Below are 24465 nucleotides of genomic sequence, written 5' to 3' on the forward strand. Positions count from 1 at the left end.
AAATTAAAAATAAATAAATAAGGGCGTGCTTAGTGAATCTCAGATACTATTGTATCTACATTTATGTATATTAAATAAAATTTAGTTACAAAATATAGCCGTCGCTGTTATGCTGTCGAAATGTGGTTTTATTTGCCAAACAATACTGCATAGAAAGATACACTTCAAACAAGTGACAATTTCTCTAGAAGATACATTTCACAAAATAATTTAATAACTTATTATAGATTAGTGTATATGAATAAAATAATACATTTAAATTAACAATATTAAGAATAATAATACGAGGACGTAAATATTTATTAAATTTCTTTTGCATTACACTCTTCATACGTTGAATGTTATGTGCATATGAATGTACTTACTTTGTACTCTCTAATGGTAAAGACGGTTTTATACGAATGAAATGCATATTTAAATGATAGAATTTTGTAGATATTGTACAAATCGTTAAGAAAATTATATTAAATAAGTAATATATTTAAAAATTCTATTTTTTACATTTATTTAGATTTTTTCATGTCAATTTTCAATAGCTTCTAACTCTATGAGGTCGCTTGGTTTTCACTGTACATGGTCAAGTTTGAACCAAAATTAAAAATATGAGCAATAAATTATATTTATATTAAATAATACATTTAACAACATAATTGTCCAAAGAACTTGTTTTCAGATTCAAATATTGTATTTTTATTGTTTTTATATTTATAAATTGAGTTTTTAGAAGATAATTGTTTTTGTGTAGACACAAAGTTGAATTTAAGGTGAAATTTTAAACACAGTGAGTAATTGAAGTTGAATGCAATTAATTTTATTTGGTTGTTCGAATATTTAAGAAAATATTTCGATACATAATTATTAAAATATCAAACTATTAACTATAGTAAATATTAAATGAAGAATAGGTTAATGGCAAACTTGTTTGGCGGAAACGTTCACCGCTGTAAACATTCGCGTTGCGCCTTTCTACTCGATTCTCACAAAATCGGGTGACCAACCAAATTCAACCACCAACTGTAAATTCCGTTAAAATTGATTTTAGTGTGAAAGTAAAGCAAAACAAAGTGAAGTGAAATATGTCAGACTCCGCAGTTGCAACATCCGCATCTCCTGTGGCTGCCCCGCCAGCGACACCCGCAGCCGAGAAGAAGGTGGCTGCCAAGAAAGCAGCATCTGCATCGAAAGTGAAGAAGCCGGCAGTTCCTCCATCACATCCTCCAACTCAGCAAATGGTGGACGCATCAATCCTGAACCTAAAGGAGCGTGGTGGCTCGTCGCTTATGGCAATCAAGAAGTACATCAGTGCCACATACAAGTGCGACGCCCAGAAATTGGCACCATTCATTAAGAAGTACCTGAAGAGCGCTGTTGCCAGTGGAAAACTTATCCAAGCTAAAGGCAAGGGCGCATCTGGTTCGTTCAAATTGTCTGCATCTGCCAAAAAGGAGCCGAAGCCAAAAGCCAAGGCTGCCTCAGTAGAGAAGAAACCGAAGAAGGTCACTGCATCAGCAGCAGCAGCTAAGAAGAAGACTGCCGGCACCAAGGCGAAGAAAGCAGCTGGGTCCGCTGAGAAGAAACCAAGCAAAGCTGTAGCAACCAAGAAGACCGCTGAAAAGAAGAAGGCTGAGAAAGCAAAGGCTAAGGAGGCCAAGAAGAGTGGTACAGTAAAAGCCAAGCCCACAACAGCAAAGGCGGCGGCCAAGTCGAGTGCTGCAAAGCCAAAAGCACCAAAGCCCAAGACTGCAACTGCCAAGCCGAAGCCAAAGAAGGCAGCAGCGGCAGCATCGCCAAAGAAAGCCGCAGTGGCTGCTAAGAAACCCAAGGCAAAACTGCAGCTGCAGCCAAGAAATAAGAGAGCACTAGGACATTGAAGATTGTCGTGCACAAGTTTCAAGACTATGAAATTTGTTATTTAACAAAGCCCTTTTCAGGGCTACTAATTTTATATCAAAAGAGAAATGAGTTTTCAAGTTATGTAACATTACGAGATGACTTTTACGACTATAACAGAATCGTATTTTTAACACAAAGCATAATTTAAACATGAGCCAGGTAGCTAAATCCATAAAGCAACAAAAGTAATATAAGAAACTCAACCTATCGACAACACGCAATACCTCTGTAGTGCCTCCACACTTATGAAGTTCTCTGTTCGCATTAAACCAAAAAAGTACAGTCCCGTCTCGGTTGAAAATTTGTAAATGCTGGTATAACGCCGTTTTTTTAGGTATACCTTCATTATTCACTATTATTTATATTAATATTTTTTATATTTAAATTTCAGCTCTTTGGATAGGTAATTTGTGGCCCTGAAAAGGGCCTTTTACTTTAGGTGTGTAGGTTGTGCAAAGAAATCGAATTACTTCGAGCTCGTGTACTTGGTGACAGCCTTGGTTCCCTCACTGACAGCGTGCTTGGCCAATTCTCCGGGCAGCAAGAGACGGACAGCGGTTTGGATTTCCCGACTGGTGATAGTCGACCGCTTGTTGTAGTGAGCCAAACGGGAGGCCTCGGCAGCAATGCGCTCGAAAATGTCGTTCACAAAGCTGTTCATGATGCTCATTGCCTTCGATGAGATACCGGTGTCAGGATGGACCTGCTTCAGCACTTTGTAGATGTAGATGGCATAGCTTTCCTTCCTCTTGCGCTTCTTCTTCTTGTCGTTCTTGGTGATATTCTTCTGCGCTTTGCCAGCCTTCTTGGCTGCCTTTCCACTAGTCTTGGGCGGCATTTTTCAAATTCACTTTAAAAATTCACTTCACTGATATTTTGCTAGAGATCCAAAACACGTCCAATTTATACTTTTATTGTAGCAACGCTTTCCGTTAGACGAGCTCTCAACGCGACCGGTTTTCAGCAGCAGCTGTCATCCCTTAACGGAACGAGTAGGTAGCTGGAAAAAGTATAAATAGCTGGCAATGGTTGCATGTGGCAACAATATTCGAGTTTTGTGTGTGAAACAGTGAAATAACAAATAATAATAAAAATGTCTGGTCGTGGTAAAGGTGGCAAAGTTAAGGGAAAGGCAAAGTCTCGTTCCAACCGCGCTGGTCTTCAGTTCCCCGTTGGCCGTATTCACCGTCTGCTTCGCAAGGGCAACTATGCCGAGCGTGTTGGTGCTGGTGCTCCTGTGTACTTGGCTGCTGTGATGGAGTACTTGGCCGCTGAAGTTTTGGAGTTGGCTGGTAACGCAGCCCGTGACAACAAGAAGACTAGGATTATCCCTCGTCATCTGCAATTGGCCATCCGCAACGATGAGGAGTTGAACAAACTGCTTTCGGGTGTCACCATTGCCCAGGGCGGTGTTTTGCCTAATATTCAGGCTGTTCTCTTGCCCAAGAAGACCGAAAAGAAGGCTTAAATTCAAATTCAAACTCGCATATAACACAAATCAACAAAACCCAAAACGTCCTTTTCAGGACGACCACAAATTTACTAAAGAGAATAATTTTTCTAATATACAAAAATAATTGTATTTTTATTCATTCATTCAGAAATTAAATATTGAGTACTTCACTTGAGCAAAGTATATGCGTGGCACACGAGGTACAGTTGCGTCAAAAATGATTTTCAAATTTCGATCTTTACATGAGCAAAGTATCTGCTCTGTGCAAGAGGTACAGTTGTGTCAAAAAGTATTTCAATATTTTGATCTTCACATGGACAAAGTATCTGCAGTGTACTCGAGGTACAGTCGTGTCAAAAGTATTTTACAACACGCTGCATCAGTAAATTATATTCTTATTTCAGCCGTTTTTTAAATATTAACATCTCACAAATGAACAAATTTATTTATTTGTATCTTAGAATTAAATTCTACAGAATAACAGGGGCAATCTGGATGAATTTAAGGGAGTTATTCTCTAACGTTAATCAAAATATAGTCTTTCGTTCTTTATTTTTAACAATAAATACATATTGATTTTCTTCTCTTTTGGTTAATTTTTTGGTGGTCCTGAAAAGGACCGATTGATGTGGGTTTTAAGTTTGTATTTTGTAGTAGATACAAATTTTCTTAGCCGCCGAAACCGTACAGAGTGCGGCCTTGCCTCTTCAGAGCGTACACAACATCCATGGCTGTGACTGTCTTCCTCTTGGCGTGTTCGGTGTATGTGACTGCATCACGGATAACGTTTTCCAAGAAAACCTTCAGCACACCACGAGTTTCTTCATAAATAAGACCAGAGATACGCTTCACACCGCCACGACGAGCTAGACGACGGATAGCTGGCTTCGTGATACCCTGGATGTTATCACGCAACACTTTGCGATGACGCTTTGCGCCACCTTTTCCCAAGCCCTTGCCACCTTTACCACGACCAGTCATTTTTCACTTTTAATATTTTACTTAACACTCACCGAAGTCAGAAAGATACTGTTGTTCGGTCCAACTCAAACGCCTCTATTTATACTCAAAGATACGAAAACCAGAAAGAGTCAGCAATATGTATCTACGTGCTGCTCGCACGCTGGCACGCTAGCACGCTGGCATGGCAACAGCCCGATCGCTCGTTCTCGTTCTCGCTCGGCAACCCACCACCAGTTTTACTATAAATACGAGAGCCGAATCGCTTCGTTCGATTATTGTGTTTTAACATTTGCTGTGTGAAGTAAAATTGTGAAATAAAATGGCTCGTACTAAGCAGACTGCTCGTAAATCGACCGGAGGCAAGGCGCCTCGTAAGCAGCTGGCAACTAAGGCCGCTCGTAAGAGTGCGCCAGCCACCGGCGGTGTGAAGAAGCCTCATCGTTATCGCCCCGGAACTGTTGCCCTGCGTGAGATCCGTCGTTACCAGAAGAGCACAGAGTTGCTGATCCGCAAGCTGCCTTTCCAGCGCTTGGTGCGTGAAATTGCTCAGGATTTCAAGACCGATCTGCGTTTCCAGAGCTCTGCTGTGATGGCACTGCAGGAAGCTAGTGAAGCCTACTTGGTTGGCCTGTTCGAAGATACTAACTTGTGCGCTATCCATGCCAAGCGTGTCACCATCATGCCGAAAGATATTCAGCTGGCCAGACGTATTCGTGGCGAACGTGCTTAAATTGTGACAACGTTGTGCGTTGTGCTTGTCAAGCATCAAATTATCAAACAATCGGTCCTTTTCAGGACCACAATTTTATTGAAAGAAGATTTACATTTTTCTTTAATTAGTTTAGTATTATATTAAAATGTACAAATTAAAAATAAATAAGGGCGTGCTTAGTGAATCTCAGATACTATTGTATCTACATTTATATTAAATAAAATTTAGTTAAAAATATAGCCGTCGCTGTTATGCTGTCGAAATGTGGTTTTATTTGCCAAACAATACTGCATAGAAAGATACACTTCAAACCAGTGACAATTTCTCTAGAAAATACATTTCACAAAATAATTTAATAACTTATTATAGATCAATGTACATGAATAAAAAAATACATTTAAATTAACAATATTAAGAATATTAATACGAGGACGTAAATATTTATTAAATTTCTTTTGCAATACACTCTTCACACGTTGAATGTTATGTACATATGAATGTACTTACTTTGTACTCTCTAATGGTAAAGACGGTTATATACGAATGAAATGCATATTTAAATGATAGAATTTTGTAGATATTGATTGTACAAATCGTTAAGAAAATTATATTAAATAAGTAATATATTTAAAAATTCCATTTTTTACATTTATTTAGATTTTTCCATATCAATTTTCAATAGCTTCTAACTCTATGAGGTCGCTTGGTTTTCACTGTACATGGTCAAGTTTGAACTAAAATTAAAAATATGAGCAATATATTATATTTATATTAAATAATACATTTAACAACATAATTGTTTAAAGAACTTGTTTTCAGATTCAAATATTGTATTTTTATTGTTTTTATATTTATAAATTGAGTTTTTAGATGATAATTGTTTTTGTGTAGACACAAAGTTGAATTTAAGGTGAAATTTTAAACACAGTGAGTAATTGTAGATGAATGCAATTAATTTTATTTGGTTGTTCGAATATTTAAGCAAATATTTCGATACATAACTTTTGAAATATCAAACTATTAACTATAGTAAATATTAAATGAAGAATAGGTTAATGGCAAACTTGTTTGACGGAAACGTTCACCGCTGTAAACATTCGCGTTGCGCCTTTCTACTCGATTCTCACAAAATCGGGTGACCAACCAAATTCATCCACCAACTGTAAATTCTGTTAAAATTGATTTTAGTGTGAAAGTAAAGCAAAACAAAGTGAAGTGAAATATGTCAGACTCCGCAGTTGCAACATCCGCATCTCCTGTGGCTGCCCCGCCAGCGACACCCGCAGCCGAGAAGAAGGTGGCTGCCAAGAAAGCAGCATCTGCATCGAAAGTGAAGAAGCCGGCAGTTCCTCCATCACATCCTCCAACTCAGCAAATGGTGGACGCATCAATCCTGAACCTAAAGGAGCGTGGTGGCTCGTCGCTTATGGCAATCAAGAAGTACATCAGTGCCACATACAAGTGCGACGCCCAGAAATTGGCACCATTCATTAAGAAGTACCTGAAGAGCGCTGTTGCCAGTGGAAAACTTATCCAAGCTAAAGGCAAGGGCGCATCTGGTTCGTTCAAATTGTCTGCATCTGCCAAAAAGGAGCCGAAGCCAAAAGCCAAGGCTGCCTCAGTAGAGAAGAAACCGAAGAAGGTCACTGCATCAGCAGCAGCAGCTAAGAAGAAGACTGCCGGCACCAAGGCGAAGAAAGCAGCTGGGTCCGCTGAGAAGAAACCAAGCAAAGCTGTAGCAACCAAGAAGACCGCTGAAAAGAAGAAGGCTGAGAAAGCAAAGGCTAAGGAGGCCAAGAAGAGTGGTACAGTAAAAGCCAAGCCCACAACAGCAAAGGCGGCGGCCAAGTCGAGTGCTGCAAAGCCAAAAGCACCAAAGCCCAAGACTGCAACTGCCAAGCCGAAGCCAAAGAAGGCAGCAGCGGCAGCATCGCCAAAGAAAGCCGCAGTGGCTGCTAAGAAACCCAAGGCAAAACTGCAGCTGCAGCCAAGAAATAAGAGAGCACTAGGACATTGAAGATTGTCGTGCACAAGTTTCAAGACTATGAAATTTGTTATTTAACAAAGCCCTTTTCAGGGCTACTAATTTTATATCAAAAGAGAAATGAGTTTTCAAGTTATGTAACATTACGAGATGACTTTTACGACTATAACAGAATCGTATTTTTAACACAAAGCATAATTTAAACATGAGCCAGGTAGCTAAATCCATAAAGCAACAAAAGTAATATAAGAAACTCAACCTTTCGACAACACGCAATACCTCTGTAGTGCTTCCTCATTTATGAAGTTCTCTGTTCGCATTAAACCAAAAAAGTACAGTCCCGTCTCGGTTGAAAATTTGTAAATGCTGGTATAACGCCGTATTTTTAGGTATACCTTCATTATTCACTATTATTAATATTAATATTTTTTATATTTAAATTTCAGCTCTTTGGATAGGTAATTTGTGGCCCTGAAAAGGGCCTTTTACTTTAGGTGTGTAGGTTGTGCAAAGAAATCGAATTACTTCGAGCTCGTGTACTTGGTGACAGCCTTGGTTCCCTCACTGACAGCGTGCTTGGCCAATTCTCCGGGCAGCAAGAGACGGACAGCGGTTTGGATTTCCCGACTGGTGATAGTCGACCGCTTGTTGTAGTGAGCCAAACGGGAGGCCTCGGCAGCAATGCGCTCGAAAATGTCGTTCACAAAGCTGTTCATGATGCTCATTGCCTTCGATGAGATACCGGTGTCAGGATGGACCTGCTTCAGCACTTTGTAGATGTAGATGGCATAGCTTTCCTTCCTCTTGCGCTTCTTCTTCTTGTCGTTCTTGGTGATATTCTTCTGCGCTTTGCCAGCCTTCTTGGCTGCCTTTCCACTAGTCTTGGGCGGCATTTTTCAAATTCACTTTAAAAATTCACTTCACTGATATTTTGCTAGAGATCCAAAACACGTCCAATTTATACTTTTATTGTAGCAACGCTTTCCGTTAGACGAGCTCTCAACGCGACCGGTTTTCAGCAGCAGCTGTCATCCCTTAACGGAACGAGTAGGTAGCTGGAAAAAGTATAAATAGCTGGCAATGGTTGCATGTGGCAACAATATTCGAGTTTTGTGTGTGAAACAGTGAAATAACAAATAATAATAAAAATGTCTGGTCGTGGTAAAGGTGGCAAAGTTAAGGGAAAGGCAAAGTCTCGTTCCAACCGCGCTGGTCTTCAGTTCCCCGTTGGCCGTATTCACCGTCTGCTTCGCAAGGGCAACTATGCCGAGCGTGTTGGTGCTGGTGCTCCTGTGTACTTGGCTGCTGTGATGGAGTACTTGGCCGCTGAAGTTTTGGAGTTGGCTGGTAACGCAGCCCGTGACAACAAGAAGACTAGGATTATCCCTCGTCATCTGCAATTGGCCATCCGCAACGATGAGGAGTTGAACAAACTGCTTTCGGGTGTCACCATTGCCCAGGGCGGTGTTTTGCCTAATATTCAGGCTGTTCTCTTGCCCAAGAAGACCGAAAAGAAGGCTTAAATTCAAATTCAAACTCGCATATAACACAAATCAACCAAAACCCAAAACGTCCTTTTCAGGACGACCACAAATTTACTAAAGAGAATAATTTTTCTAATATACAAAAATAATTGTATTTTTATTCATTCATTCAGAAATTAAATATTGAGTACTTCACTTGAGCAAAGTATATGCGTGGCACACGAGGTACAGTTGCGTCAAAAATGATTTTCAAATTTCGATCTTTACATGAGCAAAGTATCTGCTCTGTGCAAGAGGTACAGTTGTGTCAAAAAGTATTTCAATATTTTGATCTTCACATGGACAAAGTATCTGCAGTGTACTCGAGGTACAGTCGTGTCAAAAGTATTTTACAACACGCTGCATCAGTAAATTATATTCTTATTTCAGCCGTTTTTTAAATATTAACATCTCACAAATGAACAAATTTATTTATTTGTATCTTAGAATTAAATTCTACAGAATAACAGGGGCAATCTGGATGAATTTAAGGGAGTTATTCTCTAACGTTAATCAAAATATAGTCTTTCGTTCTTTATTTTTAACAATAAATACATATTGATTTTCTTCTCTTTTGGTTAATTTTTTGGTGGTCCTGAAAAGGACCGATTGATGTGGGTTTTAAGTTTGTATTTTGTAGTAGATACAAATTTTCTTAGCCGCCGAAACCGTACAGAGTGCGGCCTTGCCTCTTCAGAGCGTACACAACATCCATGGCTGTGACTGTCTTCCTCTTGGCGTGTTCGGTGTATGTGACTGCATCACGGATAACGTTTTCCAAGAAAACCTTCAGCACACCACGAGTTTCTTCATAAATAAGACCAGAGATACGCTTCACACCGCCACGACGAGCTAGACGACGGATAGCTGGCTTCGTGATACCCTGGATGTTATCACGCAACACTTTGCGATGACGCTTTGCGCCACCTTTTCCCAAGCCCTTGCCACCTTTACCACGACCAGTCATTTTTCACTTTTAATATTTTACTTAACACTCACCGAAGTCAGAAAGATACTGTTGTTCGGTCCAACTCAAACGCCTCTATTTATACTCAAAGATACGAAAACCAGAAAGAGTCAGCAATATGTATCTACGTGCTGCTCGCACGCTGGCACGCTAGCACGCTGGCATGGCAACAGCCCGATCGCTCGTTCTCGTTCTCGCTCGGCAACCCACCACCAGTTTTACTATAAATACGAGAGCCGAATCGCTTCGTTCGATTATTGTGTTTTAACATTTGCTGTGTGAAGTAAAATTGTGAAATAAAATGGCTCGTACTAAGCAGACTGCTCGTAAATCGACCGGAGGCAAGGCGCCTCGTAAGCAGCTGGCAACTAAGGCCGCTCGTAAGAGTGCGCCAGCCACCGGCGGTGTGAAGAAGCCTCATCGTTATCGCCCCGGAACTGTTGCCCTGCGTGAGATCCGTCGTTACCAGAAGAGCACAGAGTTGCTGATCCGCAAGCTGCCTTTCCAGCGCTTGGTGCGTGAAATTGCTCAGGATTTCAAGACCGATCTGCGTTTCCAGAGCTCTGCTGTGATGGCACTGCAGGAAGCTAGTGAAGCCTACTTGGTTGGCCTGTTCGAAGATACTAACTTGTGCGCTATCCATGCCAAGCGTGTCACCATCATGCCGAAAGATATTCAGCTGGCCAGACGTATTCGTGGCGAACGTGCTTAAATTGTGACAACGTTGTGCGTTGTGCTTGTCAAGCATCAAATTATCAAACAATCGGTCCTTTTCAGGACCACAATTTTATTGAAAGAAGATTTACATTTTTCTTTAACTACTTTAGTATTATATTAAAATAATGTACAAATTAAAAATAAATAAATAAGGGCGTGCTTAGTGAATCTCAGATACTATTGTATCTACATTTATGTATATTAAATAAAATTTAGTTACAAAATATAGCCGTCGCTGTTATGCTGTCGAAATGTGGTTTTATTTGCCAAACAATACTGCATAGAAAGATACACTTCAAACAAGTGACAATTTCTCTAGAAGATACATTTCACAAAATAATTTAATAACTTATTATAGATTAGTGTATATGAATAAAATAATACATTTAAATTAACAATATTAAGAATAATAATACGAGGACGTAAATATTTATTAAATTTCTTTTGCATTACACTCTTCATACGTTGAATGTTATGTGCATATGAATGTACTTACTTTGTACTCTCTAATGGTAAAGACGGTTTTATACGAATGAAATGCATATTTAAATGATAGAATTTTGTAGATATTGTACAAATCGTTAAGAAAATTATATTAAATAAGTAATATATTTAAAAATTCTATTTTTTACATTTATTTAGATTTTTTCATGTCAATTTTCAATAGCTTCTAACTCTATGAGGTCGCTTGGTTTTCACTGTACATGGTCAAGTTTGAACCAAAATTAAAAATATGAGCAATAAATTATATTTATATTAAATAATACATTTAACAACATAATTGTCCAAAGAACTTGTTTTCAGATTCAAATATTGTATTTTTATTGTTTTTATATTTATAAATTGAGTTTTTAGAAGATAATTGTTTTTGTGTAGACACAAAGTTGAATTTAAGGTGAAATTTTAAACACAGTGAGTAATTGAAGTTGAATGCAATTAATTTTATTTGGTTGTTCGAATATTTAAGAAAATATTTCGATACATAATTATTAAAATATCAAACTATTAACTATAGTAAATATTAAATGAAGAATAGGTTAATGGCAAACTTGTTTGGCGGAAACGTTCACCGCTGTAAACATTCGCGTTGCGCCTTTCTACTCGATTCTCACAAAATCGGGTGACCAACCAAATTCAACCACCAACTGTAAATTCTGTTAAAATTGATTTTAGTGTGAAAGTAAAGCAAAACAAAGTGAAGTGAAATATGTCAGACTCCGCAGTTGCAACATCCGCATCTCCTGTGGCTGCCCCGCCAGCGACACCCGCAGCCGAGAAGAAGGTGGCTGCCAAGAAAGCAGCATCTGCATCGAAAGTGAAGAAGCCGGCAGTTCCTCCATCACATCCTCCAACTCAGCAAATGGTGGACGCATCAATCCTGAACCTAAAGGAGCGTGGTGGCTCGTCGCTTATGGCAATCAAGAAGTACATCAGTGCCACATACAAGTGCGACGCCCAGAAATTGGCACCATTCATTAAGAAGTACCTGAAGAGCGCTGTTGCCAGTGGAAAACTTATCCAAGCTAAAGGCAAGGGCGCATCTGGTTCGTTCAAATTGTCTGCATCTGCCAAAAAGGAGCCGAAGCCAAAAGCCAAGGCTGCCTCAGTAGAGAAGAAACCGAAGAAGGTCACTGCATCAGCAGCAGCAGCTAAGAAGAAGACTGCCGGCACCAAGGCGAAGAAAGCAGCTGGGTCCGCTGAGAAGAAACCAAGCAAAGCTGTAGCAACCAAGAAGACCGCTGAAAAGAAGAAGGCTGAGAAAGCAAAGGCTAAGGAGGCCAAGAAGAGTGGTACAGTAAAAGCCAAGCCCACAACAGCAAAGGCGGCGGCCAAGTCGAGTGCTGCAAAGCCAAAAGCACCAAAGCCCAAGACTGCAACTGCCAAGCCGAAGCCAAAGAAGGCAGCAGCGGCAGCATCGCCAAAGAAAGCCGCAGTGGCTGCTAAGAAACCCAAGGCAAAACTGCAGCTGCAGCCAAGAAATAAGAGAGCACTAGGACATTGAAGATTGTCGTGCACAAGTTTCAAGACTATGAAATTTGTTATTTAACAAAGCCCTTTTCAGGGCTACTAATTTTATATCAAAAGAGAAATGAGTTTTCAAGTTATGTAACATTACGAGATGACTTTTACGACTATAACAGAATCGTATTTTTAACACAAAGCATAATTTAAGCATGAGCCAGGTAGCTAAATCCATAAAGCAACAAAAGTAATATAAGAAACTCAACCTTTCGACAACACGCAATACCTCTGTAGTGCTTCCTCATTTATGAAGTTCTCTGTTCGCATTAAACCAAAAAAGTACAGTCCCGTCTCGGTTGAAAATTTGTAAATGCTGGTATAACGCCGTTTTTTTAGGTATACCTTCATTATTCACTATTATTTATATTAATATTTTTTTATATTTAAATTTCAACTCTTTGGATAGGTAATTTGTGGCCCTGAAAAGGGCCTTTTACTTTAGGTGTGTAGGTTGTGCAAAGAAATCGAATTACTTCGAGCTCGTGTACTTGGTGACAGCCTTGGTTCCCTCACTGACAGCGTGCTTGGCCAATTCTCCGGGCAGCAAGAGACGGACAGCGGTTTGGATTTCCCGACTGGTGATAGTCGACCGCTTGTTGTAGTGAGCCAAACGGGAGGCCTCGGCAGCAATGCGCTCGAAAATGTCGTTCACAAAGCTGTTCATGATGCTCATTGCCTTCGATGAGATACCGGTGTCAGGATGGACCTGCTTCAGCACTTTGTAGATGTAGATGGCATAGCTTTCCTTCCTCTTGCGCTTCTTCTTCTTGTCGTTCTTGGTGATATTCTTCTGCGCTTTGCCAGCCTTCTTGGCTGCCTTTCCACTAGTCTTGGGCGGCATTTTTCAAATTCACTTTAAAAATTCACTTCACTGATATTTTGCTAGAGATCCAAAACACGTCCAATTTATACTTTTATTGTAGCAACGCTTTCCGTTAGACGAGCTCTCAACGCGACCGGTTTTCAGCAGCAGCTGTCATCCCTTAACGGAACGAGTAGGTAGCTGGAAAAAGTATAAATAGCTGGCAATGGTTGCATGTGGCAACAATATTCGAGTTTTGTGTGTGAAACAGTGAAATAACAAATAATAATAAAAATGTCTGGTCGTGGTAAAGGTGGCAAAGTTAAGGGAAAGGCAAAGTCTCGTTCCAACCGCGCTGGTCTTCAGTTCCCCGTTGGCCGTATTCACCGTCTGCTTCGCAAGGGCAACTATGCCGAGCGTGTTGGTGCTGGTGCTCCTGTGTACTTGGCTGCTGTGATGGAGTACTTGGCCGCTGAAGTTTTGGAGTTGGCTGGTAACGCAGCCCGTGACAACAAGAAGACTAGGATTATCCCTCGTCATCTGCAATTGGCCATCCGCAACGATGAGGAGTTGAACAAACTGCTTTCGGGTGTCACCATTGCCCAGGGCGGTGTTTTGCCTAATATTCAGGCTGTTCTCTTGCCCAAGAAGACCGAAAAGAAGGCTTAAATTCAAATTCAAACTCGCATATAACACAAATCAACAAAACCCAAAACGTCCTTTTCAGGACGACCACAAATTTACTAAAGAGAATAATTTTTCTAATATACAAAAATAATTGTATTTTTATTCATTCATTCAGAAATTAAATATTGAGTACTTCACTTGAGCAAAGTATATGCGTGGCACACGAGGTACAGTTGCGTCAAAATGATTTTCAAATTTCGATCTTTACATGAGCAAAGTATCTGCTCTGTGCAAGAGGTACAGTTGTGTCAAAAAGTATTTCAATATTTTGATCTTCACATGGACAAAGTATCTGCAGTGTACTCGAGGTACAGTCGTGTCAAAAGTATTTTACAACACGCTGCATCAGTAAATTATATTCTTATTTCAGCCGTTTTTTAAATATTAACATCTCACAAATGAACAAATTTATTTATTTGTATCTTAGAATTAAATTCTACAGAATAACAGGGGCAATCTGGATGAATTTAAGGGAGTTATTCTCTAACGTTAATCAAAATATAGTCTTTCGTTCTTTATTTTTAACAATAAATACATATTGATTTTCTTCTCTTTTGGTTAATTTTTTGGTGGTCCTGAAAAGGACCGATTGATGTGGGTTTTAAGTTTGTATTTTGTAGTAGATACAAATTTTCTTAGCCGCCGAAACCGTACAGAGTGCGGCCTTGCCTCTTCAGAGCGTACACAACATCCATGGCTGTGACTGTCTTCCTCTTGGCGTGTTCGGTGTATGTGACTGCATCACGGATAACGTTTTCCAAGAAAACCTTCAGCACACCACGAGTTTCTTCATAAATAAGACCAGAGATACGCTTCACACCGCCACGACGAGCTAGACGACGGATAGCTGGCTTCGTGATACCCTGGATGTTATCACGCAACACTTTGCGATGACGCTTTGCGCCACCTTTTCCCAAGCCCTTGCCACCTTTACCACGACCAGTCATTTTTCACTTTTAATATTTTACTTAACACTCACCGAAGTCAGAAAGATACTGTTGTTCGGTCCAACTCAAACGCCTCTATTTATACTCAAAGATACGAAAACCAGAAAGAGTCAGCAATATGTATCTACGTGCTGCTCGCACGCTGGCACGCTAGCACGCTGGCATGGCAACAGCCCGATCGCTCGTTCTCGTTCTCGCTCGGCAACCCACCACCAGTTTTACTATAAATACGAGAGCCGAATCGCTTCGTTCGATTATTGTGTTTTAACATTTGCTGTGTGAAGTAAAATTGTGAAATAAAATGGCTCGTACTAAGCAGACTGCTCGTAAATCGACCGGAGGCAAGGCGCCTCGTAAGCAGCTGGCAACTAAGGCCGCTCGTAAGAGTGCGCCAGCCACCGGCGGTGTGAAGAAGCCTCATCGTTATCGCCCCGGAACTGTTGCCCTGCGTGAGATCCGTCGTTACCAGAAGAGCACAGAGTTGCTGATCCGCAAGCTGCCTTTCCAGCGCTTGGTGCGTGAAATTGCTCAGGATTTCAAGACCGATCTGCGTTTCCAGAGCTCTGCTGTGATGGCACTGCAGGAAGCTAGTGAAGCCTACTTGGTTGGCCTGTTCGAAGATACTAACTTGTGCGCTATCCATGCCAAGCGTGTCACCATCATGCCGAAAGATATTCAGCTGGCCAGACGTATTCGTGGCGAACGTGCTTAAATTGTGACAACGTTGTGCGTTGTGCTTGTCAAGCATCAAATTATCAAACAATCGGTCCTTTTCAGGACCACAATTTTATTGAAAGAAGATTTACATTTTTCTTTAATTACTTTAGTATTATATTAAAATGTACAAATTAAAAATAAATAAGGGCGTGCTTAGTGAATCTCAGATACTATTGTATCTACATTTATATTAAATAAAATTTAGTTAAAAAATATAGCCGTCGCTGTTATGCTGTCGAAATGTGGTTTTATTTGCCAAACAATACTGCATAGAAAGATACACTTCAAACCAGTGACAATTTCTCTAGAAGATACATTTCACAAAATAATTTAATAACTTATTATAGATCAATGTATATGAATAAAATAATACATTTAAATTAACAATATTAAGAATAATAATACGAGGACGTAAATATTTATTAAATTTCTTTTGCAATACACTCTTCACACGTTGAATGTTATGTACATATGAATGTACTTACTTTGTACTCTCTAATGGTAAAGACGGTTTTATACGAATGAAATGCATATTTAAATGATAGAATTTTGTAGATATTATTGTACAAATCGTTAAGAAAATTATATTAAATAAGTAATATATTTAAAAATTCCATTTTTTACATTTATTTAGATTTTTCCATATCAATTTTCAATAGCTTCTAACTCTATGAGGTCGCTTGGTTTTCACTGTACATGGTCAAGTTTGAACTAAAATTAAAAATATGAGCAATATATTATATTTATATTAAATAATACATTTAACAACATAATTGTTTAAAGAACTTGTTTTCAGATTCAAATATTGTATTTTTATTGTTTTTATATTTATAAATTGAGTTTTTAGATGATAATTGTTTTTGTGTAGACACAAAGTTGAATTTAAGGTGAAATTTTAAACACAGTGAGTAATTGTAGATGAATGCAATTAATTTTATTTGGTTGTTCGAATATTTAAGCAAATATTTCGATACATAACTTTTGAAATATCAAACTATTAACTATAGTAAATATTAAATGAAGAATAGGTTAATGGCAAACTTGTTTGACGGAAACGTTCACCGCTGTAAACATTCGCGTTGCGCCTTTCTACTCGATTCTCACAAAATCGGGTGACCAACCAAATTCATCCACCAACTGTAAATTCTGTTAAAATTGATTTTAGTGTGAAAGTAAAGCAAAACAAAGTGAAGTGAAATATGTCAGACTCCGCAGTTGCAACATCCGCATCTCCTGTGGCTGCCCCGCCAGCGACACCCGCAGCCGAGAAGAAGGTGGCTGCCAAGAAAGCAGCATCTGCATCGAAAGTGAAGAAGCCGGCAGTTCCTCCATCACATCCTCCAACTCAGCAAATGGTGGACGCATCAATCCTGAACCTAAAGGAGCGTGGTGGCTCGTCGCTTATGGCAATCAAGAAGTACATCAGTGCCACATACAAGTGCGACGCCCAGAAATTGGCACCATTCATTAAGAAGTACCTGAAGAGCGCTGTTGCCAGTGGAAAACTTATCCAAGCTAAAGGCAAGGGCGCATCTGGTTCGTTCAAATTGTCTGCATCTGCCAAAAAGGAGCCGAAGCCAAAAGCCAAGGCTGCCTCAGTAGAGAAGAAACCGAAGAAGGTCACTGCATCAGCAGCAGCAGCTAAGAAGAAGACTGCCGGCACCAAGGCGAAGAAAGCAGCTGGGTCCGCTGAGAAGAAACCAAGCAAAGCTGTAGCAACCAAGAAGACCGCTGAAAAGAAGAAGGCTGAGAAAGCAAAGGCTAAGGAGGCCAAGAAGAGTGGTACAGTAAAAGCCAAGCCCACAACAGCAAAGGCGGCGGCCAAGTCGAGTGCTGCAAAGCCAAAAGCACCAAAGCCCAAGACTGCAACTGCCAAGCCGAAGCCAAAGAAGGCAGCAGCGGCAGCATCGCCAAAGAAAGCCGCAGTGGCTGCTAAGAAACCCAAGGCAAAACTGCAGCTGCAGCCAAGAAATAAGAGAGCACTAGGACATTGAAGATTGTCGTGCACAAGTTTCAAGACTATGAAATTTGTTATTTAACAAAGCCCTTTTCAGGGCTACTAATTTTATATCAAAAGAGAAATGAGTTTTCAAGTTATGTAACATTACGAGATGACTTTTACGACTATAACAGAATCGTATTTTTAACACAAAGCATAATTTAAAGCATGAGCCAGGTAGCTAAATCCATAAAGCAACAAAAGTAATATAAGAAACTCAACCTTTCGACAACACGCAATACCTCTGTAGTGCTTCCTCATTTATGAAGTTCTCTGTTCGCATTAAACCAAAAAAGTACAGTCCCGTCTCGGTTGAAAATTTGTAAATGCTGGTATAACGCCGTATTTTTAGGTATACCTTCATTATTCACTATTATTAATATTAATATTTTTTATATTTAAATTTCAGCTCTTTGGATAGGTAATTTGTGGCCCTGAAAAGGGCCTTTTACTTTAGGTGTGTAGGTTGTGCAAAGAAATCGAATTACTTCGAGCTCGTGTACTTGGTGACAGCCTTGGTTCCCTCACTGACAGCGTGCTTGGCCAATTCTCCGGGCAGCAAGAGACGGACAGCGGTTTGGATTTCCCGACTGGTGATAGTCGACCGCTTGTTGTAGTGAGCCAAACGGGAGGCCTCGGCAGCAATGCGCTCGAAAATGTCGTTCACAAAGCTGTTCATGATGCTCATTGCCTTCGATGAGATACCGGTGTCAGGATGGACCTGCTTCAGCACTTTGTAGATGTAGATGGCATAGCTTTCCTTCCTCTTGCGCTTCTTCTTCTTGTCGTTCTTGGTGATATTCTTCTGCGCTTTGCCAGCCTTCTTGGCTGCCTTTCCACTAGTCTTGGGCGGCATTTTTCAAATTCACTTTAAAAATTCACTTCACTGATATTTTGCTAGAGATCCAAAACACGTCCAATTTATACTTTTATTGTAGCAACGCTTTCCGTTAGACGAGCTCTCAACGCGACCGGTTTTCAGCAGCAGCTGTCATCCCTTAACGGAACGAGTAGGTAGCTGGAAAAAGTATAAATAGCTGGCAATGGTTGCATGTGGCAACAATATTCGAGTTTTGTGTGTGAAACAGTGAAATAACAAATAATAATAAAAATGTCTGGTCGTGGTAAAGGTGGCAAAGTTAAGGGAAAGGCAAAGTCTCGTTCCAACCGCGCTGGTCTTCAGTTCCCCGTTGGCCGTATTCACCGTCTGCTTCGCAAGGGCAACTATGCCGAGCGTGTTGGTGCTGGTGCTCCTGTGTACTTGGCTGCTGTGATGGAGTACTTGGCCGCTGAAGTTTTGGAGTTGGCTGGTAACGCAGCCCGTGACAACAAGAAGACTAGGATTATCCCTCGTCATCTGCAATTGGCCATCCGCAACGATGAGGAGTTGAACAAACTGCTTTCGGGTGTCACCATTGCCCAGGGCGGTGTTTTGCCTAATATTCAGGCTGTTCTCTTGCCCAAGAAGACCGAAAAGAAGGCTTAAATTCAAATTCAAACTCGCATATAACACAAATCAACCAAAACCCAAAACGTCCTTTTCAGGACGACCACAAATTTACTAAAGAGAATAATTTTTCTAATATACAAAAATAATTGTATTTTTATTCATTCATTCAGAAATTAAATATTGAGTACTTCACTTGAGCAAAGTATATGCGTGGCACACGAGGTACAGTTGCGTCAAAATGATTTTCAAATTTCGATCTTTACATGAGCAAAGTATCTGCTCTGTGCAAGAGGTACAGTTGTGTCAAAAAGTATTTCAATATTTTGATCTTCACATGGACAAAGTATCTGCAGTGTACTCGAGGTACAGTCGTGTCAAAAGTATTTTACAACACGCTGCATCAGTAAATTATATTCTTATTTCAGCCGTTTTTTAAATATTAACATCTCACAAATGAACAAATTTATTTATTTGTATCTTAGAATTAAATTCTACAGAATAACAGGGGCAATCTGGATGAATTTAAGGGAGTTATTCTCTAACGTTAATCAAAATATAGTCTTTCGTTCTTTATTTTTAACAATAAATACATATTGATTTTCTTCTCTTTTGGTTAATTTTTTGGTGGTCCTGAAAAGGACCGATTGATGTGGGTTTTAAGTTTGTATTTTGTAGTAGATACAAATTTTCTTAGCCGCCGAAACCGTACAGAGTGCGGCCTTGCCTCTTCAGAGCGTACACAACATCCATGGCTGTGACTGTCTTCCTCTTGGCGTGTTCGGTGTATGTGACTGCATCACGGATAACGTTTTCCAAGAAAACCTTCAGCACACCACGAGTTTCTTCATAAATAAGACCAGAGATACGCTTCACACCGCCACGACGAGCTAGACGACGGATAGCTGGCTTCGTGATACCCTGGATGTTATCACGCAACACTTTGCGATGACGCTTTGCGCCACCTTTTCCCAAGCCCTTGCCACCTTTACCACGACCAGTCATTTTTCACTTTTAATATTTTACTTAACACTCACCGAAGTCAGAAAGATACTGTTGTTCGGTCCAACTCAAACGCCTCTATTTATACTCAAAGATACGAAAACCAGAAAGAGTCAGCAATATGTATCTACGTGCTGCTCGCACGCTGGCACGCTAGCACGCTGGCATGGCAACAGCCCGATCGCTCGTTCTCGTTCTCGCTCGGCAACCCACCACCAGTTTTACTATAAATACGAGAGCCGAATCGCTTCGTTCGATTATTGTGTTTTAACATTTGCTGTGTGAAGTAAAAATTGTGAAATAAAAATGGCTCGTACTAAGCAGACTGCTCGTAAATCGACCGGAGGCAAGGCGCCTCGTAAGCAGCTGGCAACTAAGGCCGCTCGTAAGAGTGCGCCAGCCACCGGCGGTGTGAAGAAGCCTCATCGTTATCGCCCCGGAACTGTTGCCCTGCGTGAGATCCGTCGTTACCAGAAGAGCACAGAGTTGCTGATCCGCAAGCTGCCTTTCCAGCGCTTGGTGCGTGAAATTGCTCAGGATTTCAAGACCGATCTGCGTTTCCAGAGCTCTGCTGTGATGGCACTGCAGGAAGCTAGTGAAGCCTACTTGGTTGGCCTGTTCGAAGATACTAACTTGTGCGCTATCCATGCCAAGCGTGTCACCATCATGCCGAAAGATATTCAGCTGGCCAGACGTATTCGTGGCGAACGTGCTTAAATTGTGACAACGTTGTGCGTTGTGCTTGTCAAGCATCAAATTATCAAACAATCGGTCCTTTTCAGGACCACAATTTTATTGAAAGAAGATTTACATTTTTCTTTAATTAGTTTAGTATTATATTAAAATGTACAAATTAAAAATAAATAAGGGCGTGCTTAGTGAATCTCAGATACTATTGTATCTACATTTATATTAAATAAAATTTAGTTAAAAAATATAGCCGTCGCTGTTATGCTGTCGAAATGTGGTTTTATTTGCCAAACAATACTGCATAGAAAGATACACTTCAAACCAGTGACAATTTCTCTAGAAATACATTTCACAAAATAATTTAATAACTTATTATAGATCAATGTACATGAATAAAAAAATACATTTAAATTAACAATATTAAGAATATTAATACGAGGACGTAAATATTTATTAAATTTCTTTTGCAATACACTCTTCACACGTTGAATGTTATGTACATATGAATGTACTTACTTTGTACTCTCTAATGGTAAAGATGGTTATATACGAATGAAATGCATATTTAAATGATAGAATTTTGTAGATATTGATTGTACAAATCGTTAAGAAAATTATATTAAATAAGTAATATATTTAAAAATTCCATTTTTTACATTTATTTAGATTTTTCCATATCAATTTTCAATAGCTTCTAACTCTATGAGGTCGCTTGGTTTTCACTGTACATGGTCAAGTTTGAACTAAAATTAAAAATATGAGCAATATATTATATTTATATTAAATAATACATTTAACAACATAATTGTTTAAAGAACTTGTTTTCAGATTCAAATATTGTATTTTTATTGTTTTTATATTTATAAATTGAGTTTTTAGATGATAATTGTTTTTGTGTAGACACAAAGTTGAATTTAAGGTGAAATTTTAAACACAGTGAGTAATTGTAGATGAATGCAATTAATTTTATTTGGTTGTTCGAATATTTAAGCAAATATTTCGATACATAACTTTTGAAATATCAAACTATTAACTATAGTAAATATTAAATGAAGAATAGGTTAATGGCAAACTTGTTTGACGGAAACGTTCACCGCTGTAAACATTCGCGTTGCGCCTTTCTACTCGATTCTCACAAAATCGGGTGACCAACCAAATTCATCCACCAACTGTAAATTCTGTTAAAATTGATTTTAGTGTGAAAGTAAAGCAAAACAAAGTGAAGTGAAATATGTCAGACTCCGCAGTTGCAACATCCGCATCTCCTGTGGCTGCCCCGCCAGCGACACCCGCAGCCGAGAAGAAGGTGGCTGCCAAGAAAGCAGCATCTGCATCGAAAGTGAAGAAGCCGGCAGTTCCTCCATCACATCCTCCAACTCAGCAAATGGTGGACGCATCAATCCTGAACCTAAAGGAGCGTGGTGGCTCGTCGCTTATGGCAATCAAGAAGTACATCAGTGCCACATACAAGTGCGACGCCCAGAAATTGGCACCATTCATTAAGAAGTACCTGAAGAGCGCTGTTGCCAGTGGAAAACTTATCCAAGCTAAAGGCAAGGGCGCATCTGGTTCGTTCAAATTGTCTGCATCTGCCAAAAAGGAGCCGAAGCCAAAAGCCAAGGCTGCCTCAGTAGAGAAGAAACCGAAGAAGGTCACTGCATCAGCAGCAGCAGCTAAGAAGAAGACTGCCGGCACCAAGGCGAAGAAAGCAGCTGGGTCCGCTGAGAAGAAACCAAGCAAAGCTGTAGCAACCAAGAAGACCGCTGAAAAGAAGAAGGCTGAGAAAGCAAAGGCTAAGGAGGCCAAGAAGAGTGGTACAGTAAAAGCCAAGCCCACAACAGCAAAGGCGGCGGCCAAGTCGAGTGCTGCAAAGCCAAAAGCACCAAAGCCCAAGACTGCAACTGCCAAGCCGAAGCCAAAGAAGGCAGCAGCGGCAGCATCGCCAAAGAAAGCCGCAGTGGCTGCTAAGAAACCCAAGGCAAAACTGCAGCTGCAGCCAAGAAATAAGAGAGCACTAGGACATTGAAGATTGTCGTGCACAAGTTTCAAGACTATGAAATTTGTTATTTAACAAAGCCCTTTTCAGGGCTACTAATTTTATATCAAAAGAGAAATGAGTTTTCAAGTTATGTAACATTACGAGATGACTTTTACGACTATAACAGAATCGTATTTTTAACACAAAGCATAATTTAAACATGAGCCAGGTAGCTAAATCCATAAAGCAACAAAAGTAATATAAGAAACTCAACCTTTCGACAACACGCAATACCTCTGTAGTGCTTCCTCATTTATGAAGTTCTCTGTTCGCATTAAACCAAAAAAGTACAGTCCCGTCTCGGTTGAAAATTTGTAAATGCTGGTATAACGCCGTTTTTTTAGGTATACCTTCATTATTCACTATTATTTATATTAATATTTTTTATATTTAAATTTCAGCTCTTTGGATAGGTAATTTGTGGCCCTGAAAAGGGCCTTTTACTTTAGGTGTGTAGGTTGTGCAAAGAAATCGAATTACTTCGAGCTCGTGTACTTGGTGACAGCCTTGGTTCCCTCACTGACAGCGTGCTTGGCCAATTCTCCGGGCAGCAAGAGACGGACAGCGGTTTGGATTTCCCGACTGGTGATAGTCGACCGCTTGTTGTAGTGAGCCAAACGGGAGGCCTCGGCAGCAATGCGCTCGAAAATGTCGTTCACAAAGCTGTTCATGATGCTCATTGCCTTCGATGAGATACCGGTGTCAGGATGGACCTGCTTCAGCACTTTGTAGATGTAGATGGCATAGCTTTCCTTCCTCTTGCGCTTCTTCTTCTTGTCGTTCTTGGTGATATTCTTCTGCGCTTTGCCAGCCTTCTTGGCTGCCTTTCCACTAGTCTTGGGCGGCATTTTTCAAATTCACTTTAAAAATTCACTTCACTGATATTTTGCTAGAGATCCAAAACACGTCCAATTTATACTTTTATTGTAGCAACGCTTTCCGTTAGACGAGCTCTCAACGCGACCGGTTTTCAGCAGCAGCTGTCATCCCTTAACGGAACGAGTAGGTAGCTGGAAAAAGTATAAATAGCTGGCAATGGTTGCATGTGGCAACAATATTCGAGTTTTGTGTGTGAAACAGTGAAATAACAAATAATAATAAAATGTCTGGTCGTGGTAAAGGTGGCAAAGTTAAGGGAAAGGCAAAGTCTCGTTCCAACCGCGCTGGTCTTCAGTTCCCCGTTGGCCGTATTCACCGTCTGCTTCGCAAGGGCAACTATGCCGAGCGTGTTGGTGCTGGTGCTCCTGTGTACTTGGCTGCTGTGATGGAGTACTTGGCCGCTGAAGTTTTGGAGTTGGCTGGTAACGCAGCCCGTGACAACAAGAAGACTAGGATTATCCCTCGTCATCTGCAATTGGCCATCCGCAACGATGAGGAGTTGAACAAACTGCTTTCGGGTGTCACCATTGCCCAGGGCGGTGTTTTGCCTAATATTCAGGCTGTTCTCTTGCCCAAGAAGACCGAAAAGAAGGCTTAAATTCAAATTCAAACTCGCATATAACACAAATCAACCAAAACCCAAAACGTCCTTTTCAGGACGACCACAAATTTACTAAAGAGAATAATTTTTCTAATATACAAAAATAATTGTATTTTTATTCATTCATTCAGAAATTAAATATTGAGTACTTCACTTGAGCAAAGTATATGCGTGGCACACGAGGTACAGTTGCGTCAAAATGATTTTCAAATTTCGATCTTTACATGAGCAAAGTATCTGCTCTGTGCAAGAGGTACAGTTGTGTCAAAAAGTATTTCAATATTTTGATCTTCACATGGACAAAGTATCTGCAGTGTACTCGAGGTACAGTCGTGTCAAAAGTATTTTACAACACGCTGCATCAGTAAATTATATTCTTATTTCAGCCGTTTTTTAAATATTAACATCTCACAAATGAACAA

The 24465-nt window shown here is 40.0% G+C and overlaps 19 protein-coding genes across 19 annotated transcripts; 10 read left to right on the plus strand and 9 right to left on the minus strand.

Annotated features, from left to right (window-relative positions):
- The first annotated feature begins 1003 nt into the window (after positions 1 to 1003).
- LOC133838146 (histone H1-like) lies at positions 1004 to 1886 on the plus strand. The gene has a single exon (XM_062269169.1). It carries the CDS (start codon positions 1077 to 1079, stop codon positions 1869 to 1871), a length of 795 nt encoding a protein of 264 aa, XP_062125153.1. The 5' UTR covers positions 1004 to 1076; the 3' UTR covers positions 1872 to 1886.
- A 423-nt stretch (positions 1887 to 2309) lies between these two features.
- Positions 2310 to 2766, minus strand: LOC133838564 (histone H2B). Its single transcript, XM_062269748.1, has one exon. It carries the CDS (start codon positions 2729 to 2731, stop codon positions 2360 to 2362), a length of 372 nt encoding a protein of 123 aa, XP_062125732.1. The 5' UTR covers positions 2732 to 2766; the 3' UTR covers positions 2310 to 2359.
- A 165-nt stretch (positions 2767 to 2931) lies between these two features.
- On the plus strand, positions 2932 to 3405 carry LOC133838396 (histone H2A). The gene has a single exon (XM_062269515.1). It carries the CDS (start codon positions 2987 to 2989, stop codon positions 3359 to 3361), a length of 375 nt encoding a protein of 124 aa, XP_062125499.1. The 5' UTR covers positions 2932 to 2986; the 3' UTR covers positions 3362 to 3405.
- Positions 3406 to 3932: 527 nt separating this feature from the next.
- On the minus strand, positions 3933 to 4364 carry LOC133838653 (histone H4). Its single transcript, XM_062269861.1, has one exon. It carries the CDS (start codon positions 4325 to 4327, stop codon positions 4016 to 4018), a length of 312 nt encoding a protein of 103 aa, XP_062125845.1. The 5' UTR covers positions 4328 to 4364; the 3' UTR covers positions 3933 to 4015.
- Positions 4365 to 6198: 1834 nt separating this feature from the next.
- LOC133839969 (histone H1-like) lies at positions 6199 to 7053 on the plus strand. The gene has a single exon (XM_062271655.1). It carries the CDS (start codon positions 6244 to 6246, stop codon positions 7036 to 7038), a length of 795 nt encoding a protein of 264 aa, XP_062127639.1. The 5' UTR covers positions 6199 to 6243; the 3' UTR covers positions 7039 to 7053.
- Positions 7054 to 7476: 423 nt separating this feature from the next.
- Positions 7477 to 7933, minus strand: LOC133840390 (histone H2B). Its single transcript, XM_062272233.1, has one exon. It carries the CDS (start codon positions 7896 to 7898, stop codon positions 7527 to 7529), a length of 372 nt encoding a protein of 123 aa, XP_062128217.1. The 5' UTR covers positions 7899 to 7933; the 3' UTR covers positions 7477 to 7526.
- A 166-nt stretch (positions 7934 to 8099) lies between these two features.
- Positions 8100 to 8599, plus strand: LOC133840156 (histone H2A). The gene has a single exon (XM_062271873.1). It carries the CDS (start codon positions 8154 to 8156, stop codon positions 8526 to 8528), a length of 375 nt encoding a protein of 124 aa, XP_062127857.1. The 5' UTR covers positions 8100 to 8153; the 3' UTR covers positions 8529 to 8599.
- A 501-nt stretch (positions 8600 to 9100) lies between these two features.
- On the minus strand, positions 9101 to 9532 carry LOC133840551 (histone H4). The gene has a single exon (XM_062272481.1). The coding sequence runs from the start codon at positions 9493 to 9495 to the stop codon at positions 9184 to 9186; it is 312 nt and encodes a 103-aa protein (XP_062128465.1). The 5' UTR covers positions 9496 to 9532; the 3' UTR covers positions 9101 to 9183.
- A 1842-nt stretch (positions 9533 to 11374) lies between these two features.
- Positions 11375 to 12229, plus strand: LOC133840071 (histone H1-like). The gene has a single exon (XM_062271758.1). The coding sequence runs from the start codon at positions 11420 to 11422 to the stop codon at positions 12212 to 12214; it is 795 nt and encodes a 264-aa protein (XP_062127742.1). The 5' UTR covers positions 11375 to 11419; the 3' UTR covers positions 12215 to 12229.
- A 424-nt stretch (positions 12230 to 12653) lies between these two features.
- Positions 12654 to 13110, minus strand: LOC133840310 (histone H2B). The gene has a single exon (XM_062272115.1). It carries the CDS (start codon positions 13073 to 13075, stop codon positions 12704 to 12706), a length of 372 nt encoding a protein of 123 aa, XP_062128099.1. The 5' UTR covers positions 13076 to 13110; the 3' UTR covers positions 12654 to 12703.
- A 165-nt stretch (positions 13111 to 13275) lies between these two features.
- LOC133840237 (histone H2A) lies at positions 13276 to 13744 on the plus strand. Its single transcript, XM_062271995.1, has one exon. It carries the CDS (start codon positions 13331 to 13333, stop codon positions 13703 to 13705), a length of 375 nt encoding a protein of 124 aa, XP_062127979.1. The 5' UTR covers positions 13276 to 13330; the 3' UTR covers positions 13706 to 13744.
- A 531-nt stretch (positions 13745 to 14275) lies between these two features.
- On the minus strand, positions 14276 to 14707 carry LOC133840472 (histone H4). Its single transcript, XM_062272360.1, has one exon. The coding sequence runs from the start codon at positions 14668 to 14670 to the stop codon at positions 14359 to 14361; it is 312 nt and encodes a 103-aa protein (XP_062128344.1). The 5' UTR covers positions 14671 to 14707; the 3' UTR covers positions 14276 to 14358.
- A 1834-nt stretch (positions 14708 to 16541) lies between these two features.
- LOC133840628 (histone H1-like) lies at positions 16542 to 17573 on the plus strand. Its single transcript, XM_062272604.1, has one exon. The coding sequence runs from the start codon at positions 16587 to 16589 to the stop codon at positions 17379 to 17381; it is 795 nt and encodes a 264-aa protein (XP_062128588.1). The 5' UTR covers positions 16542 to 16586; the 3' UTR covers positions 17382 to 17573.
- Positions 17574 to 17820: 247 nt separating this feature from the next.
- Positions 17821 to 18277, minus strand: LOC133840905 (histone H2B). The gene has a single exon (XM_062273124.1). It carries the CDS (start codon positions 18240 to 18242, stop codon positions 17871 to 17873), a length of 372 nt encoding a protein of 123 aa, XP_062129108.1. The 5' UTR covers positions 18243 to 18277; the 3' UTR covers positions 17821 to 17870.
- Positions 18278 to 18443: 166 nt separating this feature from the next.
- Positions 18444 to 18943, plus strand: LOC133840773 (histone H2A). The gene has a single exon (XM_062272863.1). It carries the CDS (start codon positions 18498 to 18500, stop codon positions 18870 to 18872), a length of 375 nt encoding a protein of 124 aa, XP_062128847.1. The 5' UTR covers positions 18444 to 18497; the 3' UTR covers positions 18873 to 18943.
- A 500-nt stretch (positions 18944 to 19443) lies between these two features.
- LOC133841135 (histone H4) lies at positions 19444 to 19875 on the minus strand. Its single transcript, XM_062273474.1, has one exon. The coding sequence runs from the start codon at positions 19836 to 19838 to the stop codon at positions 19527 to 19529; it is 312 nt and encodes a 103-aa protein (XP_062129458.1). The 5' UTR covers positions 19839 to 19875; the 3' UTR covers positions 19444 to 19526.
- A 1836-nt stretch (positions 19876 to 21711) lies between these two features.
- Positions 21712 to 22566, plus strand: LOC133840708 (histone H1-like). The gene has a single exon (XM_062272734.1). It carries the CDS (start codon positions 21757 to 21759, stop codon positions 22549 to 22551), a length of 795 nt encoding a protein of 264 aa, XP_062128718.1. The 5' UTR covers positions 21712 to 21756; the 3' UTR covers positions 22552 to 22566.
- Positions 22567 to 22989: 423 nt separating this feature from the next.
- Positions 22990 to 23446, minus strand: LOC133840975 (histone H2B). Its single transcript, XM_062273242.1, has one exon. It carries the CDS (start codon positions 23409 to 23411, stop codon positions 23040 to 23042), a length of 372 nt encoding a protein of 123 aa, XP_062129226.1. The 5' UTR covers positions 23412 to 23446; the 3' UTR covers positions 22990 to 23039.
- Positions 23447 to 23645: 199 nt separating this feature from the next.
- LOC133840840 (histone H2A) lies at positions 23646 to 24111 on the plus strand. The gene has a single exon (XM_062272992.1). The coding sequence runs from the start codon at positions 23666 to 23668 to the stop codon at positions 24038 to 24040; it is 375 nt and encodes a 124-aa protein (XP_062128976.1). The 5' UTR covers positions 23646 to 23665; the 3' UTR covers positions 24041 to 24111.
- Positions 24112 to 24465: the final 354 nt, after the last annotated feature.

The sequence above is a fragment of the Drosophila sulfurigaster genome, chromosome 2L, assembly GCF_023558435.1.
Source record: "Drosophila sulfurigaster albostrigata strain 15112-1811.04 chromosome 2L, ASM2355843v2, whole genome shotgun sequence".
Classification (NCBI taxonomy): Eukaryota; Metazoa; Arthropoda; class Insecta; order Diptera; family Drosophilidae; genus Drosophila; species Drosophila sulfurigaster.

Coding starts and splice junctions, on each gene's coding strand:
- LOC133838146 (XM_062269169.1), top strand. CDS start 1,077: ATGTCAGACTCCGCAGTTGCAACATCCGCATCTCCTGTGGCTGCCCCG.
- LOC133838564 (XM_062269748.1), bottom strand. CDS start 2,731: ATGCCGCCCAAGACTAGTGGAAAGGCAGCCAAGAAGGCTGGCAAAGCG.
- LOC133838396 (XM_062269515.1), top strand. CDS start 2,987: ATGTCTGGTCGTGGTAAAGGTGGCAAAGTTAAGGGAAAGGCAAAGTCT.
- LOC133838653 (XM_062269861.1), bottom strand. CDS start 4,327: ATGACTGGTCGTGGTAAAGGTGGCAAGGGCTTGGGAAAAGGTGGCGCA.
- LOC133839969 (XM_062271655.1), top strand. CDS start 6,244: ATGTCAGACTCCGCAGTTGCAACATCCGCATCTCCTGTGGCTGCCCCG.
- LOC133840390 (XM_062272233.1), bottom strand. CDS start 7,898: ATGCCGCCCAAGACTAGTGGAAAGGCAGCCAAGAAGGCTGGCAAAGCG.
- LOC133840156 (XM_062271873.1), top strand. CDS start 8,154: ATGTCTGGTCGTGGTAAAGGTGGCAAAGTTAAGGGAAAGGCAAAGTCT.
- LOC133840551 (XM_062272481.1), bottom strand. CDS start 9,495: ATGACTGGTCGTGGTAAAGGTGGCAAGGGCTTGGGAAAAGGTGGCGCA.
- LOC133840071 (XM_062271758.1), top strand. CDS start 11,420: ATGTCAGACTCCGCAGTTGCAACATCCGCATCTCCTGTGGCTGCCCCG.
- LOC133840310 (XM_062272115.1), bottom strand. CDS start 13,075: ATGCCGCCCAAGACTAGTGGAAAGGCAGCCAAGAAGGCTGGCAAAGCG.
- LOC133840237 (XM_062271995.1), top strand. CDS start 13,331: ATGTCTGGTCGTGGTAAAGGTGGCAAAGTTAAGGGAAAGGCAAAGTCT.
- LOC133840472 (XM_062272360.1), bottom strand. CDS start 14,670: ATGACTGGTCGTGGTAAAGGTGGCAAGGGCTTGGGAAAAGGTGGCGCA.
- LOC133840628 (XM_062272604.1), top strand. CDS start 16,587: ATGTCAGACTCCGCAGTTGCAACATCCGCATCTCCTGTGGCTGCCCCG.
- LOC133840905 (XM_062273124.1), bottom strand. CDS start 18,242: ATGCCGCCCAAGACTAGTGGAAAGGCAGCCAAGAAGGCTGGCAAAGCG.
- LOC133840773 (XM_062272863.1), top strand. CDS start 18,498: ATGTCTGGTCGTGGTAAAGGTGGCAAAGTTAAGGGAAAGGCAAAGTCT.
- LOC133841135 (XM_062273474.1), bottom strand. CDS start 19,838: ATGACTGGTCGTGGTAAAGGTGGCAAGGGCTTGGGAAAAGGTGGCGCA.
- LOC133840708 (XM_062272734.1), top strand. CDS start 21,757: ATGTCAGACTCCGCAGTTGCAACATCCGCATCTCCTGTGGCTGCCCCG.
- LOC133840975 (XM_062273242.1), bottom strand. CDS start 23,411: ATGCCGCCCAAGACTAGTGGAAAGGCAGCCAAGAAGGCTGGCAAAGCG.
- LOC133840840 (XM_062272992.1), top strand. CDS start 23,666: ATGTCTGGTCGTGGTAAAGGTGGCAAAGTTAAGGGAAAGGCAAAGTCT.